The sequence below is a fragment of the Athalia rosae genome, chromosome 7, assembly GCF_917208135.1.
Source record: "Athalia rosae chromosome 7, iyAthRosa1.1, whole genome shotgun sequence".
Classification (NCBI taxonomy): Eukaryota; Metazoa; Arthropoda; class Insecta; order Hymenoptera; family Athaliidae; genus Athalia; species Athalia rosae.
Genome location: NC_064032.1, coordinates 5,233,510 through 5,251,529, shown reverse-complemented (window position 1 = coordinate 5,251,529; position 18,020 = coordinate 5,233,510). Strand labels below are relative to the sequence as shown.

Here is an 18,020-nt window from a genome sequence, read left to right as displayed (position 1 = left end):
CACAGTTTGTATTCGTTTTGATTATGCACTAAAATGCATCTTGCTATTGTATATACAACCTATTTATACCTGTCTAATGAAATGTATGCTTTTGTCTGCGATGTGAAAGGAAAAAATACAATTGGTTAGACCACGACGATGGTAAGTGAAGTAAAGTCTCACCTTTTCGACCGACTAATGATGGTGACAGAGAAGCGTGAAAAAATAGACCCGACTTCCAATGTAAAATATGAATATAATTTATTGTTCATTTATAACATGTTCCGGAACAACCTTAGCAACCTTGCGAAATTCTTTATTGAATGTCTTGGGACATTGCATTTCTGTCCAACTGACCGGCACCATAGAAACTCCTACAAAAAAGTGAAGTGTGCGATTAGACGATATGGCTATGAAACTGCGTCTAGCTGCAAGATTAGATGTGTGATTTAATGCTTGCCTTCTTCGCTATGAGCTATTACGACTCCCAATTCGTTCTCAGCCGTCGTGAGTTGATATGTGTGAACTTCGGTGAGTGGTAACTAAGTTTGTTATAAGAAATGATTTTTAAGAAAAAAGGTATCGTAAATACTAATAATGAGAACAAGGATACAACTCTGGCTAAAATTATATCCCCTGGCCTGAACGACTTGTACATTTCGATTTTGTCTTTTTCCGTTGCCCGAACATCTTCTCTGCGCAAAATTCCTCTGTACGGCCGTGTCAAAACCACATCACCGATACATTTGATGGCGCACTTACAAAACCTTTGATTTACAAGCATGACCATTGCCGTGACAATGTCGCCAGGGGCTGGGACAATACTTTGTTCTCTCATACCCTGTACTTCTACGGTGCATGTCTAGATTTAAGGAAAATAGGCGAATTCAGTTGCGCATAAGAATTAAAAATCAGCATACGTAGAAGACATTATCCACCAATTGAGAAATTTTAAGATCTGTGCATTACTTGTTCAGTCTTAATTAAATTAACAACGCCAGCCAACTTTGAATAGATGTAGCCATGCTGTTCGTAAGTCCCTGGTCCAGGTACGTTGAATTTATCCGACAAGCACAGCCTTTGTCCTACGTAAAGAAAAATTGTCTGGTGGTAAAAGACAGAAATATTAGAATATATATCAGACATGAAGAATGGTTTAGGTTAGTCCGAATGTTTTTCCAGTGCATCAAATGAGTCAAATTTAAGTAATTCGGTCTGATACCTGGCACACAAATGATAGGTTCTTTCTTTTCCTCCATTCGTATTCTGTGATAATTAGGTGAGATCTATTCTGTTCTTAAAATTAGAGTATAAAAAGCTTAGAGGTTGGAGAATCTTTCCCACAATTTGTCGGAAGCACGTTTGCGTTTTAAAATGACAGCCGTGGGAAAATTCTGGTTAAACAATTTTCTGAACTTCTGCAAGATGTCATTACTGTTCCTCCGAAAGTAAAAATTTTCAACTCGAATATTCGAGGGGGTATTTTCGTGGTTATTAAAACAAATCTCTGTTGGGTATTAAAATAAATATCCAGAATAAATTTATTGTTCATAATAAATGTCACAAAATGTACGTGTGATTGTACTTTAGGACTCAGGCTTTGGTTTTGGACGAATGATAGCCACGAAAAGGAGAAATAAACTGTATGTGAGCACTGAAAAGTACATTATAATAAATTACAAATCACGATCGTGTAATAATTTGTACGTACGTATGTACGTACGTATATGAGTACAATAATTTTGAGTTTCAATGACATTTGTAATTGTTATCAGCATATATTTGTAGAGCAGTAGATTAGATATTAGGTATTATATACCGTCACACGAGCGTTGCGAGAGTCTCAAAACAAATATAATCTAATAATACTACATAAAAGGAAATCGACTCAAAACCGATCATGTATTTTATTTTATGAATAAATAATACATACTACATATTTCCAGTCATAATTAACAAGTACACGTGTCTTTTCTCGCTCTTATTTCGATTCTTATTGTTTTTCATTTATTTATTTATTCATTTTTTATGGTACAAGAGCGAAAAAGAGTTTATGCGGAAGGGTATATGTATATTAAATTACATTTATTTTGAGAATAAATATTATAATTTAATAGTAAATAAATAAATATGTTAGTCGGATGGTCGGTTTAATAATCGGTCTGCCCCAGGACGCTGTACATAATCCTCTTGAAACTTCCACTCTGATGGATCGTCTCGGTGGAGTCGTTTAGAGAATTCACCTATAAAAATGGGGGTGATGAAAAATGATCCTTTACCGTCAGCTTCAATTTTTCCAAAGATCAATTTTTGGCCGCCATTTTGTTCTATTTCAATGGGGTATCTATGCGTTGTGTTTTATGTGTTGGAAACTCAACAAACCGTTATAAACTCATGAAACGAAAAAATAAAGTGAAAATAAAAATCACTAAATTATTAAGATATTGTTATTTAATTCAACTTAGATTTGATCGGTAAAAGAGACGTACAAATTTTGCGAACAAAATTAGAAGTCGTTGACGCGATCCTTAACGAAAGGGAGAGGGAAGGGACGTCTACGCATTCCTGCACCCTGATTATAATCAGAGAAACAAAATTACCCTTCAATATATTAATTACAATTCATGCGTTATTCAGTCCCGCACGTATCCGTGAAAAAAAAAGTCAACGAATAGACAAAAAATGAATAAACAATTTTCATCGGTTCTCATTTGTGGTATATGTAAAGTAATCGACAGATAAAGGGCGCGGTGAATTTTGTTGGAAACTTACGTAAGAACTCTTGGAAACGGGCTGGTGGATCTGAAAATAAAACGAAAGTTCTCGGTCTGTAATATACTCCGTAAGTGTTTTTAGGAATCCGGAATGCATCGATTGATTTCTACCTTGCTTTGGTTGGCCTTGTGCGGTGAAAATACTCCTGTACGGGCAGGTTGTCTAACTTCTTGTACGACATCCCCGAGAGCCTCTTCTTGCAGAGCTTTGTAGGCCTCGCTCTTGCTCGGATCGTACTTGACTGGGCCCCTCTTCAAGCTAATCGGCATTTTTTTTTTTTTTGTAATAAATTTCAATCGATCGCTTTCGAATTTCATCATATTATCTATCCAAAAGGAGGATTGTCCATTTTCGTATACAATGACCGGAAACCCGATTCAAACTGGTATATAAATTCGATCCCAGCATTGACAGAAAAATTGACACAATTTCCAGATGGAAAATATATAGTCTCACGATCAAACTCGACAATTTCCTCTTTGTATAGGTATACAGAGACCAACGCAACAACAAAATGGAACTCATCAACAATTATTACGTTGATGAATTATATGCTAATTATTAAATTAATCATGAGTTAGTAGGTTAGGATGCGCTGATGGCTTTTTAAAATGTTATTGCGATTAGATTATTTTCATGCAAAGTTTTAAACACAACGTCACCAATATATATATAATTTTATTTGTAACATTTTATTAACTTTCCTGCTGCAGTAGCTTGTTACTTCCGTTCACGTACAGTAGTGGAAGATAAGACCACGAATAAAAGACGATTTCACGCCCTCAATTATTTGGATCGAAGTGAAAAGAAACGAAAAAGTACGCGTTTACGAGGAGAGGTATTTTCGAATCTCGAGATCGGAGTGAAAAGGGGATTTTCGTCACGTTTGCACGAAAAATTTCTCCGACAAATGAGGTAATAATGTTTGATCGATTCTCCTTTTTTTTTTTTTGTTTTTTCTTTTCGCTGTGTACTACTACGTGCAAAGTCCTCTCGATTCGGGTAATTAATCAACATCTAGCTACAACTTTTTTTTTAACATCTGTTAATTTTAATTTGGTTTGTTGAATTGAGTCCAGACGTTTTTCGAGGATGCAGCCTGCAAAGCCTTCTCTCTCATGATCTGTGCCTGTTGTTGTATTTCTTGTTTTTGTTTCAAGAAGGAAAAATCAATGAAAATTCTGTAAAATAAATAAATAATATTCGTATTCGTCCTCGTCGATTGGCCATTGTTATCTGCAGCTTTAATTTTTTCTATATTATCTCTGATATGGATTTTATTTTCAAAGATAATTATATTCTTCTCATTTTTCCTTTTTCCTTTTAAATATACAATTAATTAACGCCATATTTGCTTTAATATACAGTTGATTAAAAAGCGTATATGTTAATGATATAAATCTGTAAAAAACTAACGTAAAAAGCTGCTTGATATTTCGTTCAATTTTAAATAATGATTCTTTGTTAAAGCTTGCAGGCAATTATTAAACTCTATAAAGGCTAATCATCATTAATCGTCACGAGCCAATGAATTATCGATATCCATGATCACATTATTAAGATGAATTATGATCAATTAATGATAATGAATCAAGAAAATCAATTAAAATATACTTACGGGACTGCCGATGTTTGGCATTTAATCGTATCTGCGATATTTTGTTCGGAGTAAAGTCCAATCGGTGAATTGAATTGCTTATGAACAACCTGTTCAACAAAATTAAAAAAAAAAAAAAAACAAAGTAAAGAAAGATTCGAATTAGACGTGGCAACTATAAATAAATAATATAATCATTGTTACATGTAATAACCCATAGCATGGCGAATGACTTTTATTATTATTATTATTATTATTATTATTATCATCATTTTTTTTTTTAATGCATATATATTTGTGACGTATAATATCATTATGTGTATATAGATATATATTATAGGTTTCAACCATCGTATCGTAGTTAACGATTTTTTGTATTATTTTTTTTTTTTTTTGTTTTTTTTTTCAATTTTCCATCGTATGTTCGTTATGAAAATTGTTATGATTATATTAATTTTCATCGTGGAGAAGCACAGTGATAAAAATTTTCTGATTAATAAAATTCAAAGAAAACGCATCACACTTAATTGATATATTAATTCGACTGTGTGCAAAAGCTATATGACGTCATATTATCTTATTATAGTATAGTTATCGTAATTATATGTATATGTATTTTTTTTTTTTTCTTTCATATTATAGCTCAATGCAGAAAGCGATATGTGGGAATAGTTACGATGATATTAGTATACGAAGATTTGAAAAATTAATGCGATTATTTTTTAATCGAAATGCGTTAGTTAAAAATAAATGAATAAAACATGTTGCGACTGGATCGACTTTTTGCACGTGTATATAGGTATAGAAGAAAACCAGCGAAAATCGGAGAAAATTCACGAGTGTACATAATGATTTGAAATCAATTATATAAGTAATATACGAAAATTTATGTAATATACATAACAATATTATTATAATATTTGTGCGTATGTATATTTGAGACGGAAGCTAGCTCAGGTGCGAATAGGTGTACAGGTATACATAATCCGAAGCGTGAATGGATGTTGAATGATATTTTCAAAGAGGTAAAAAAAAAAAAAAACCAAAAGCGATTTCACGAAGAGATAATTAGGTGCATATTTTCAAACCTTTGGAACATCATTTGGTCCCAACACTCGCTGGAGCACTGTCTCTGCGACCTGGTATATATCAAGATGTTTCGTAAATAATATAATAATAACAAACCACTTCGATGTTAATAACATTGTACAAGGTATACGACAACGTGAACAATATTCCTCTTTTTTTCCCCCTCATCTTTTCTCCGCCTTTTAACAAAATTTTTCCGTCACCACGTACAATTTCATCTCAAATACCCTCGTGTGCGTTATAATCTCTTGCGGCAAAAATTATAAGACAAATATATTGTTGGAAAAAAAACTAGATATTTTTCATTTCCTCTTTTTGTTCCTCGCGTTCGTTTCGCAGGTACGGCAAAATACGTATTCATTTTTCTTCTTTAGTTTTCCATTGCGCCTCTATATTACTCGGATCTCATCTCGGTTAGGTATATGATAACGTTGTGTTATTGTTGGTTGTAATTTTCGTTATTTTAATTGGTTATTATTATTGACGGCTAGTCGGAAATCTCCCGAATAGACTACGTACTTTTTGCTTCATTGCCACTTCCGGTAACGGTGCGTCGTAATGATGAGGTGCGGCTCTTATCATCGGATTCGGATGATGGCGAAGATAGGATTCTCCGATGGGGGCATCTTTCTTTACTTTAGCACCCGGCAACACCAACGGCGTTGTGCGGTACGGCTGAAACAGAATAAATGGCGAGAAAATTAACGTCGCTCTCCGTCCCCGCTTCGTTAAACTTGAAGTCGGCCGATCAACGTTGCGAGTATATGCGGATTATTTCAGGGCGTAGAAATAGAAGTTTGATACTCACATCCGTTTATTAAACCGCGCGCGCGTCGGGCTATGGGGGGCGGTACGCGGGAGGCGCTCGGGAGCCAAGAAAACAGAATCGACGAGAGCGGAACGAAAAGGAAGGATAAAATGAAAAAAATGCGATAAGAAAAAAAAAAAGCCAACGACGAAAATAAAACGGGCGTGAAAATAAAAAGAATTTATTTTCACGAGGTTGATACGAATAGTTTATTAACGCGGGCGCGTCGCGCGGCGCTAGATTGTCAATTATTTATGGACGCGGCTCGCGTTGTAAAATAGAAGTCGTCGATTAATTAGTCTGTATTATAATGCGAATGCCGATGACCGCGTACCCATATAGGTGGAGGTATAAGCGTATGTATAATAGCTGCAACCTATTCGATAATAATAAATAGCGTAATATCATAATATGATGCAGCCGACGAGGCGAGTACCGAAATAAAACTTTATAAATATGCGTCGTGTACAACGAGGATACGCGATAATGTAATATCGGCATCCCGATGCTCTTCTTTCATTTTTTTTTTCTTCTTTTTCTTCTTCTTCCTTTTTTCTATCGTTATTTCGCCGGGACGACGTTCGACGTGATTTCACTCTGCATTTTATAAGACCCACCGCGTCAGCCTAAAATAAACGACAACATAATTCGGGAATTCAATGATATTTTTTCCTGGATACCGCGGACGTAAACGATCGTCTTTGATTTTTTTATTCTACTTCTTATTCCCTCGGCTTCTTTCTTTCGCTCATAATTCATGGACGCTGGGGTGGCGCAGAAAACGACAATTTTTTTTTCTCGTTTTCTTTTTTTAAATATAATACTAGTTTGTCATGGTTTAAGAGTCCCCTCCAAAGGTCAGTTCGAAAAAAAAACGCTTTTTAGGGGTCGCTCAAGATTTTTAAAAATCTTCAAAATTGTAGAAAATCAGACTCTGTTTTATTTTTATCTTTTTTCTCGTTATGCTGTCAGATTCTGGGTAGAAAATGATGGGAATTTCGAAAAACTTGAGTCGACATTTTGATATCTACAAATTTTTTTTATCTCCATCAAAGCAGAGTACTTGAAATGTTTTCGAGCAGCCTGTGAGTGAAAATATTCAACGAAAATTAAATTCAAAAAATTGTTTCAACATTTTTTCAAGTATCTCAGTCTTTATTTTTATTCTTCGGTATATCAACTTCGAGAAAAAAAAATTTAAATACGCTCGAGAATATTTTGAGTAGGTACTTTACTTTGAGAGTTAAAAAAAAATTTGCAGCGACTTATAGAAGTCAAAATATCGAGTTGAAACTTTCGAAATCTCTATCATTTTCAACCCTGAATGTAATAGAATGACGAGGAAAAAGATTAGAAAGAAAAAAAACTCAATTTTTGACAATATTGCAAATTTTTAAAAAACTTTAACGACCCCTGAAAAAACAATTTCGAGCTGCGCCTCACACCTGCCTTTCAAAATCAGGGCGAGGGAACGTCGATTATTTCGTTCCTTCCTGTCGGTTTTCACCTTCAGGTTCGTTCGACGAATTATATATCCCGTTTTCTAGCTGGTACGACAATTTATTTTCTCCCCTTTTCTCCCTGTGTCAAAAAGAGCGATCATCGCATCGACGGATTTCCGTAGCGCAATTTGTATGAAATATCCCACAGTTGCTCGAATAATAAAGTAAGGTGAAAAAAGGCCGTTTGTCACCACGATTTTTTTCTACATATCGACTATTATACATGTAACGTGCTCGGATTACATTCGAAATTTTGGCAACGGGCGTTTGCCGCGTTGTGTCATATCGGTCCGGTTTATTAGTATATGTGGGCAGTGAAGAAACATCAAAACAAACTAAAATTAGTAAGACCCATACCTGTATCAACGTTCGCATCTCGAAGTGCTCGAGATCCACCCACTATTATGCACATTGCCGCGTTGCAACTGCCTTCACCTAACCCAACCCGACCTTGATTTATAACCTTTTTTCATACACACCGTGGCGTATGCCCTCCGTCGCGTATACATATGTATACAAACACGAAACGTGAAGACAATTCGAGAAGCCGCGTGGATTTGGCGCGCTTTGTCCGCGGCCATTTTTTTTTTTTTTTTGCTTTCGTCACGTGGTACGAGCCCTGGAAAAGATGGACGATACATTTTTTAAAAAAAAAAAGCGGATGGTAAAAAGGACTCGGAGATTTCACGGAACGATTGAGTCTCCGAAAAGATCGTCTATCACTGCCGCGGTAACCGCGTTTCTTTGATACATGGGTATGTATACGTACGTACCTATGTAACGCCGTACAGTTTACGCGGGTATTACATCACCGTCTCCTATGTATTTATACACGTTCTCAACGGCTCGAAAAACTTGGCCGATTTCCTCGTCGCGTGTATACCGACCGCGTATCTCGTATCGACGCGTCGTTTCTTTTTTGTTATTTCTTTCAAGATAATCGGCGAGAAAGTCTGCGTTTTTCTTTCTTTCCTTTTTTTTTTTTTTTTTCAAATTTTAATTCGCGTCCGATTCGTTCGTATCCGCGAGTTTCCGGTCTTCGTTCTTCGCCGCTTTTCCGCGGTAATTGCGTGACGCGCGTTCCGGAATGGCGAAAGGGGAAAAATAAAAGGCGAATATCTTCGTTGTATAAATGGGTCAGGAAGAGTCCGATGTTACAGCGGGGGTATGTATTGTATAACGGGTACATGGGATATACATGAGCACGTATGTATATGAGATACGTATACGTAAAAGTATCGCGCGACAGTGACTCTCAAAATAGATGAAGGCCCCAGCTGGCAAAAATAACACTACACCGAACCACAAACTGATTGAAATCCACGATTATATATATATATCTGGGGTGTAATTTAGAAAAAAAAACACGAAAAAGAATAAAGACGACCGATTGCACTGCGACTCCATTTGTTTTTTTTTTTTTTTGTTTTTTTTTCAATGAAAAGCGAATAAAAACGATTTAACCCAAGTGTACAACGTGACGAGTAAAACGAACTCTCAAGTTTGACAGTTGGCAGGTGTATCCGGCTGATTTTCAAATTACACGCTACCATAGATATAAATCTGATTTTCCAATAACGCGTTGAAATCCTATTTTCTTTTACTTCTCAGAATCCTCGCGAAAATTAAAGGAGTTTCCCGACTTCTCGCGAAGATTTTGAAAAAAAAAAAGACGCAACGAATCGTTGATTTTTTGGGCTTTCGCAAATTTCGTCGAAAGAAATCTAAAAAATAAACAAAATCATGGCGACGACGCGACAACGATGACAAGGAAGCGAGGGGTTACGGAGACGAAATCTACGAAGATCCGAATCTCGGTTCTGGCTAGAAATTCGAGGAGACTTGATTGCTCGCATCGTGTGCAGGGTGAGAAGCTGCAGCAACGAGGCGAACAGATTTGATTCATGTACAACATACGGAGCTATACATAAGCGCTTACGAATAACTAACGTCAAATCAAAACGCACCTAGACTCATAGCGCAGTTGGTACACGTCTATAGTTATACATAGGTATACTGTTATAACGTAAACGTGATGGCATATAAATTCGTGTTTCAGTAACCCAGATTTTCGAAGCGAAAATAGCGTTCGTTTCGAACTTATATACATACATACATACATATATATATATATATATATATATATATATACCTATGTCATTTCGGTATTACATATTTATAGATTAAAAGTGCACGCGATTCACTCGATACATATTCTTTTTCAGACTGCACAACGCGGGCGACTAACGTTCGGGATTAGCTGGAGGGCGTGATCCTCGGTTTCGGATTCGCATCGAACATCGTCGCCCAAGGTCGCGTCGGGTGACAGTGAGACAAAAAAAAAAAAAAATGATTCTCGGAATTGAAAAAATCAATAAAAATCACACTCGGCTCACGGTCCACGGACGGCTCATCTCAAAATCCCAGAAACGAAAATGGATCCTTAAAAATTGCGGAGAGGGATGAAAAATTAGATGCTTATTTAAAATGGAGCGTGAAAATACGTCGGAACTTGAACGAGTGCAGGTATACGTTATACCAGCGTTTCGGTTGCATGGTCCATGGGAGGATAGAATTTTGTATAAAAAACAAAAAAAAAAAAAAAAAATAAAGAAGGAAATAATCAAAATCGAACAGTCCTACCCAATAAACTGCGGCCTCTTCGTCCTTCGGATGGTGTTCGACGTCGTAACGATAGATCGTTGAGTAGGCCGGCATGATGACGATCGATCGATTTTATTGATTAACGTCGTTCGTTCGGTTGTATTATTCAACGGAAACGTTGGAAAAGTGTTTTTTTTTTTTTATCCCTTTTTCGGTTCTTCCTTCTTTTTTTTTCTTTCCCCCTTCGTTTCGCGTTACTCGTCTATACTCATTTACTCGTTTCCCGTTGCAATCGTTACGCGTGTTTTCACTAGAGATGTTGACCGTCACGAAGCGCGGCCGGTACTACCGGTCGACCTCTCGTACGGTCGGAATTGCCGCGAGGATCCCCCGCTGAAAAAACGCTTTACCCCGATGAAATTTCGTTAAAGTAAATCTCGTCGGCGTGTTCGCATTTCGACGACGTCGCGGTCGACGGTACCCGAAAACCTCGTGCGTTTATTAAAAACTCCACGCGACATTGAGCCACATAATTTTTGATGATCCTCGGCCACCGACGACTGTTCGATCTCAGCAACATCCTCGATCCGATCTCGACTGGAGACAAGGCAGGAGTTCGGGGGAGAAATAACAAAGGTGACCTTCGTCGTTGGTTGTTCGTGAATTCGAAGAGAGCTCGACGGTAACACGATGACGTAATCGATCGTGGTTACCTTATTTTCGTAATCGTATTATCCTACTGGTTTTTTTTTTACCCCTTGATTTTTCCCTCGTTGGTATTATGTACGTGTGGGTGACGAGCCTGTCTATCGGCTATAGATATACGGTGTGTACGTGTATCGCGTATACCTATCGGTATAGTTTGGATGCAAAAGTGAATTTATTTATAGAAAGGAAACGCTGAACGGCAGCTTATTCTATACCACGGCGGACTTTCCGCCATCCGTTCACGATTTCGGGCCTCGCCAACAAAAATATTACAAACTTATTTATTTCGACGTGGCCGATCGTCTCGGTATTCCCTGCGTATATTCGCCGATATTTAGCCACCTCTGTAATCGACGAGGCGATAATGAAAATTGTTTCAAAAACTTACGACCCGATTTCACCCCCGGTAGATCGTCGTCGGCGTTGAGGTCAATGCGACCGAATCAAAATCGATCGCAAAATAAAGAAGGAGAAAAAATTCCGTTGCCGCATGGCGCAGTAGTTGGTCAATTTTTCGTTGAAATGATGAATTTTTTTGTTTTTCGATCAAAAAATGAACCGAACCATTTATTAGATCGGATTTTTGTGGTTCGTTTCATGGGTAATTGGGGATTGGAAAAATTGAAATTGATTACCTGGTAGAGATAATTGCGTTCTTCCCTGACCTCGTCCATGTAATTATGAGACATTTGGATAGCCCCCTCCGGTGACCTTCTCGAAGGTGTTTCGTATTGGATGGGAATCTGAACGGGCACAGGACTTTTCGGCAGCACTTTCTGGGGCTGCGGTATCTTCGACCTGCGCGCAGGATCGAATAAAACATTTTATGATCCACGATCATCGCTGTACGGTAACAATGAAAATTTGAAAAAAACTTCAAAATTTCCACTCGCACACACAAAAATCCTCTTTGCAAAATCCTTAACATTTTTTCTCGTTCAATTTAGATCAGACGATAAAACGCGGTCGATCGTTCACGTGGCTCCGTCGACGCATTTTTCGGCGAAGATTTTCAAATTACAGATTCAATCTGTCAACGATTAGAATTCAGATGCGAGGTGGTGAAATACGTAGGTCTGTGAGACCGTTGGAAGGTCGGTCACGTGACGGTAATTCTGGCAAATTGTTCGGTTTCCTTAAGGGAGTCGAACTGCCAATTTCGCTAACTTGGCATGAAAATTAGCCGCTAGCTTTTCGGGGCGGAATCGAACGAGCTGATAAAAAAAACGCGGAAAACCCGGAAGTACGTCGAACGCGGGCGCCCGATATCAGCTGCCGCGATTTGGCAACGAGGATGTGCTGCAACAAACTCAATTGGAAAAACGAAAAAATCGATCCAGCGATTCGGAGTGCACATCGAATCAGAGCATAATTTTTCTCTCTTCTCTTGAAAATGGACCGAAGCGATTCGCTAATTTGCTGCTGGATCATCGGGATTTTTTGCTTTTCCAACACCTGGGGCCAAACCTTTCAACGACAAGTTTAATTGACTCAGACTTTTGCAGTAGATTCTGGGCGTCCACGTGACGCACATCCCTAGCGTCGTAGTCGTCGATCTTTTTTATCACGTCACCCTTCAGGAGGTCTTCGTTCTCCGACTGAAACATTGAATATAGTGGATGAAAATAATTATTCACGAATGCGCCTTCGCCGATTTGAGAAAGGTAAGAAGGAAAACGAGAAAATGAAAATCGGCCGACAAGGAGGTGAGTCGAAAAAGAAAATACCAAAAGCAGCTGCACGTTCGAAGCTAAAAAAAACGATTCCGGTGCAGAATGGAAGAAAAAATGTAGCAACTAACGATAAAACTTACCCGGGTGACGACGATAGGTGTTCCCAAATCCGCCCCACCAGCGATTCTAAATCCCCAAGGCTGATCGCAACCGTTTCGTCGAAGTTTAACGACAACGGTTTGTTTCTTGGTGTTGGTCATTATTTTCTATTTCTTTTGATTTCTCTTTACGACCTACTCGTTTCCTCGATGAAATGAACGCGATTCCACGATCCCAGACGAGAGAATCTACACGCCAATTGTCGGAACGAGGTTTTATTTTATCTCCGGTGCACCGCGCGTCGATTCGAGATGAACTTTTTACTGCGCTTTGACTTTGACGATGCTAAAACACATTCGATCTCTTCGACGTCTTGTTACTCAACTAAATAATACTCGAACCAAAGATTCTGCCCTCATTTTAAATTGGCATACTCGGCTCATTGTTTTGGCTCGCTATTTGCAACGTCACTGTTATAATAATTATAATTATCGATATTGTTATCATCATCATCATCATCATCGTTATCGTCATCGTACTCATCGTCATCGCTGTTATTGTTTCGATCGATGAAGAAAAGGATGGAATTTTCTGTTTTATGTTTTCCCCAAACAATCGCTGTACACGGAACGCTTTAAATTATTATACTTCAATCGAACGATTTGTCTTTCGATTTCCTAACTCCTTTTTTAGGCAAATTACGGTGATTGCGAACTTGAGGATAAAAGGAAAGACGTCCGTTTTGCTCTATTAAAGAGAATAATTTTTTTTTTTTTCTTCTTTTACTCGAATTCTTTTACTGTTTCCTATTTTCTTTCAATTACTAGCTATTTAGCGAACCTATTCGAACCCGAATTCTATTCCAATTTAACGGCATGGCGCTCTAGTCAATTTCGCATGAATATTTCAATTTTTAAACACAATTCATAAAAATAGAAATGTTTATACTGATTTCAATTTTTCTATATAGTTCTTTTGCGACCGGCAGCTGCTTTTGTGAAAATTTTATATTACTGCACACACCGATGAACGACGTACGGTTAAACTACACTTCCTGAATCTTGAAGTCAAACTACAGATCACACACGGCAATTTTAGTCAGACTGGTCTTGTTAATTTTAAAATTTTTATCCATTTCTTAACCATCGATCTCAAACGGAATGGAATTCAATCAACAACACAGGGCACACACCTCTAAGGTCTAAAAAAATCGAACAGCAAAAAAAAAAAAATCTGTTATTATGAAAATTGGACAAAAAAAAAAAGCGGTGCAGGACAATGAATCGGTATCTACAGTTATTTCACAATCAATGTTAATTAGTTCACTGGAGAGAAATATGAATGTTGCAGTGGCGAAGGAAAATATTTACGTAATCCGTGTAGTAATTCGATATGGTGAATTTTAGCGGCATAACGACGATCGCTGAATTTTCCCCAAAAACAATTGTAACGAATCAAATCTTTGAAAAATCACTTTCAACTCGAACGAGCGTCCCTCAATATTCCTATCAAATTGACGAGGATCGAATTCACCACGGATTTTGTGCGAGAACACTTCGATCGGTTTTGGTGCCGGCCGCACTCGGATTAATGACTTTAAAATCACAGTTGAATTAAAATGAGAGAGAGAACGAGTGTGCAGAGATTCGAGAAGGACGGTTCGATTAGCGGCGAACTTAAATTAGCAACCTATAGCGGGAAAGGTTAATCAATCAACCAATTAATTGTGAGCAACGATCATACGGCGTTAATATAATATAACGTGAGTCAGGCTGCGTTGCAATAACACGATCGTTCTCAAGACCGCTATTTGAATCATCGGGGGTAATTAACACCCAAATATATCGATACAATTGGCCATAATTCTTCGGGGTATGTCGTACGTTCGCATCGGATAAATACATCAGCGATGAACACCTCTTCGAGCTTTATTTGTGTTAGATCACACGTACGCCGTTACTACAATGCTCCTTCATCTGCCAAATCTGTTCGATTCGAGCTACCTTTACACATTGTCAACATCGGTAGCGTTACATAATATAGTATAAATTTCACATCTGATCGATTGGCAAATCGTCGCCCGTTGTTCGAGCTACTTTTATACACATATTATATGCGTCTTCGGTTATACACCGCACGATTTTAAATTAGACCTCCATAATCCATATTTCATATCGTCTACTTCTTACTTCTGCTGGGGCAGTGAGATAGGCACACCTAACCTTGACCAGGTTGGCGTTGGGAGTAAAATTCTAAAATTTTCAAAAATGTTCCTTTCTTCTCGGGAAAAATTGAAGACAGTTTTTCAACGCACGGAATTTCGAAGAAAACGTTCGCAGCGACGTAGAAATTCGATGTTTGGGAGTAAGAAGCGAAAATATTAGACCTTTCGGATTAGGAGTACTCCTCGGTGATTGCTCTCCCGATCACCATTCTCCTTATTTCGCTCGTCCCGGCTCCGATTTCGTACAATTTAGCATCCCTCAGTAATCTGCCCGTGGGATAGTCGTTTATGAAGCCGTTACCACCTGTTAAAAATTCCACGCGTGTGTGACGCGTGACAATTTCGCATAGAAATTTTGATCTCGAGATGGTCCTCGGAAATGATAACGGATAAACCGAAGCGAATTTCGGCCATATTTACCGAGAATTTGGATAGCGTCGAGGGCAATTTGGGTGGCTTTTTCGGCACAGTGTAAAATAACCCCGGCGCAGTCCTTCCGGTTTTCATGACCCGCATCGCAAGCTCTCGCCACGGAGTACAGGTAGCTTCTAGAGGAGCTCAATGTTGTGTACATGTCGGCAATTTTTCCCTATAATTTTTCAACGTACGTCTTTCGGTGTTACGAAGCTTTTGATTTTTGGTCTAACTAACCTGAACCCACCTGGATTAATTGAAATTCCGCGATTCTTCGGCCAAATTGTTTCCTGGCGTGGGCGTATTCGAAAGCAACGTCGCAACAAGCTTGCATGATCCTGTAAGAGAACGTTGAGAAAGAAAATCGTTTTGTTGGGTGGATAAAAAAAATGTCGGATTCTAAGAAGTGGCTGTTTTTTGGTCACGTCAACGATCGTTTCTTTGAGGTCAGTTTTCACGTTCGGTGGGCAAGAGAAAAATATTCATCAGCTGTAAATCATCTCACCCGATAGGTCCACTTGCGAGAACCAGACGTTCCAAATCTAAACCACTCAATAGAACGTAAACTCCTTTGTTCAGTTGTCCCAGAATGTTGTCGGCTGTACATGAAAAATAAACAAACACAGACATAAATGTACACCAACCAAAGAACGACGTGAAATTAGAGATGTTTGAAAACGTTTTGCCGAATTGATCTGTGACCTGGTATACGACAGTCCTCAAAAACGAGTTCGCAGGTATTCGACCCCCTCATTCCGAGTTTGTCAAGTTTTTGCGCGGTGCTGAAACCTTTCGTATTTTTTTCTACAATAAAAGCGGTGATTCCGTGTTGTGGTTTTTCCGCTTTGAGATTCGTTTTAGCGTAAACTACAAGGGTGTCCGCGTCCGAGCCATTCGTTATCCAAAATTTATTTCCATTCAAAACGTAATGGTCGCCATCTTTGTCTGCACGAAGCTTCATGGATACCACATCGGAACCCGCTCCGGGTTCCGACATCGCCAATGCCCCCATGTGCTCGCCGCTGCAGAGCTGTGAGTAAATAAAAAACAAGGAATAAAGAGAAAAATATAATCACTCGCGCGTATATTTGATTTTCGTTTCACCTTCGGTAAATATTTTTGTTTTTGCTCCTCGGTTCCATTCCTGTGGATTTGGTTGAGACACAAATTCGAGTGGGCTCCGTAACTCAATCCTATGGCCGAACAAGCTCGGCTGATTTCTTCCATAACAATAATGTGGTCAAGATAACCGCCGCCCGAACCTCCGTAACATTCTTTAGCCGTTATTCCGAGGAGACCGAGTTTTCCCAATTCCTTCCAAAATTCCTGAAATCATCATTCCAAGGAATAATATAATATTGGGGACGCTGAAATTTCAAGGAAGAAATTACCCTGAGTCCGTCGAACGAATTTTTCTTGTCTATTTCGGCTGCTTTTGGCGCGAGTTCCTTCTGCGCAAAATTGAAAACTAGGGAACGGAGCTGAAGGAACAAAAAAAGGGACTTCGATTAATGTATATCATTTGGAAAATAAATCCGCACACAACTGTGGCACGTGGGAATCGTTCGTCATCGTTCCTTTGCGTGTTATGCAATTAATTTATGCACGATTACAGCGTCGACTGTGCATGATAACGGTTGGGACTGACGTAATTATTGGTAAAAAAAAAAAGTTGCCTATATCACAATGAAACACTCGTTTATGCACTTTTTTGAATTTATATATGCGAAAAAATTTCACCTCCTTTTGATTATCGCTGAGTCCAAAAATATTCTCGTCGATTGGATAATATTGTGACAAAAGTCTCACGTTGCACCGGTTTATTCTATTTACACGTTCGGTTACCCTAAAAATATGCTTGCGAACGACGTTTATGCTCATTTTGGACCGGTGTTAGGATATGATGAAAATGATCGATTCTTTTTGCGAAGTTGTTCTCAATTTTTTAGATTCCGATGCTTCGGAATCTGTCGAATTCTGTGCGGCGAACGAGTGAACTGGAAATCCTCAGTCAACGCAGTAAATGAATAAAGATAAGACTGAATTCAATTATTATGCCATCCACTAGAAGTGTGAGGCTATCGGTGCTGCTAAAGAAAAACAAATGTAAGCTTCGCTTGCGGCATATATTATCTCAACTGAATATAATATGCTGGTTTTCGCAATTATTTTCTTATCAGCGGCTCATGGGACGCGGTATATACTTAGGTATGATCGCGTTTCAAAGTTGAAGACGAACGGACGACTTGATAGTTATTTACAACACCGATGTTACGTCTTTATTGATAAGGTTTAAAACGAACGATTTTATCATTAAATAAATAAATAAAGGGTTCGATCTTTGGTTCGATTAATAGATTCGATACATCTGTATTCTTTGAATTTCACTATTGCTTCGCCGTAACATTATCTATGATTTGACGTACTTGGAATATTCTTCTTCAAGCTTTTGTTGCGTTGGATGGTAATGGTCAAATTGAAATAAGTAGCGAATAATTTGCATGCAACTTTCGCACTCGAAAATTAATTTTCATAAGTAGGAACAAAA

The 18,020-nt window shown here is 38.2% G+C and overlaps 3 protein-coding genes and 1 long non-coding RNA gene across 13 annotated transcripts; 1 reads left to right on the top strand and 3 right to left on the bottom strand.

Moving 5' to 3' along the window:
* Positions 1 to 215: 215 nt before the first annotated feature.
* LOC105685994 (exosome complex component CSL4) lies at positions 216 to 1,358 on the bottom strand. Its single transcript, XM_012400557.3, has 5 exons — positions 1,202 to 1,358; positions 949 to 1,064; positions 593 to 841; positions 440 to 521; positions 216 to 353 (listed from the first exon to the last, which is right to left on the bottom strand). Exons 1-5 carry the CDS (start codon positions 1,236 to 1,238, stop codon positions 241 to 243), a joined length of 597 nt encoding a protein of 198 aa, XP_012255980.2. The 5' UTR covers positions 1,239 to 1,358; the 3' UTR covers positions 216 to 240.
* A 249-nt stretch (positions 1,359 to 1,607) lies between these two features.
* On the bottom strand, positions 1,608 to 14,261 carry LOC105685597 (PDZ and LIM domain protein Zasp). 8 transcript variants are annotated; one of them, XM_012399978.2, is made up of 10 exons: positions 12,876 to 13,216; positions 12,530 to 12,660; positions 11,698 to 11,860; positions 5,960 to 6,115; positions 5,440 to 5,490; positions 4,373 to 4,461; positions 2,865 to 3,012; positions 2,752 to 2,781; positions 2,469 to 2,551; positions 1,608 to 2,222 (listed from the first exon to the last, which is right to left on the bottom strand). In XM_012399978.2, exons 1-9 carry the CDS (start codon positions 12,993 to 12,995, stop codon positions 2,486 to 2,488), a joined length of 954 nt encoding a protein of 317 aa, XP_012255401.2. In that variant the 5' UTR covers positions 12,996 to 13,216; the 3' UTR covers positions 1,608 to 2,222; positions 2,469 to 2,485. The 8 variants fall into 8 exon arrangements, with proteins under 8 accessions (XP_012255401.2, XP_012255656.2, XP_048513973.1 ...); XM_012400233.3 differs by lacking the exons at positions 2,469 to 2,551; positions 12,876 to 13,216 and adding an exon at positions 14,205 to 14,261; XM_048658016.1 differs by lacking the exons at positions 2,469 to 2,551; positions 12,876 to 13,216 and adding an exon at positions 14,205 to 14,261 and having other exon boundaries at positions 12,560 to 12,660.
* LOC125501672 lies at positions 9,234 to 10,141 on the top strand. Its single transcript, XR_007279285.1, has 2 exons — positions 9,234 to 9,761; positions 9,976 to 10,141. It is a non-coding gene; the product is annotated as an uncharacterized LOC125501672 (long non-coding RNA).
* On the bottom strand, positions 11,828 to 17,623 carry LOC105685539 (isovaleryl-CoA dehydrogenase, mitochondrial). Of its 3 annotated transcripts, none has more exons than XM_048658015.1 (9): positions 17,213 to 17,623; positions 16,864 to 16,953; positions 16,577 to 16,798; positions 16,175 to 16,502; positions 15,978 to 16,071; positions 15,720 to 15,810; positions 15,479 to 15,647; positions 15,221 to 15,362; positions 11,828 to 11,860 (listed from the first exon to the last, which is right to left on the bottom strand). In XM_048658015.1, the coding sequence occupies exons 1-8, from the start codon at positions 17,351 to 17,353 to the stop codon at positions 15,229 to 15,231; spliced, it is 1,269 nt and encodes a 422-aa protein (XP_048513972.1). In that variant the 5' UTR covers positions 17,354 to 17,623; the 3' UTR covers positions 11,828 to 11,860; positions 15,221 to 15,228. The 3 variants fall into 3 exon arrangements, with proteins under 3 accessions (XP_048513972.1, XP_048513971.1, XP_012255188.2); XM_048658014.1 differs by lacking the exon at positions 11,828 to 11,860 and adding an exon at positions 14,745 to 15,086; XM_012399765.3 differs by lacking the exon at positions 11,828 to 11,860 and having other exon boundaries at positions 14,745 to 15,362; positions 17,213 to 17,618.
* Between the last annotated feature and the right edge of the window lie 397 nt (positions 17,624 to 18,020).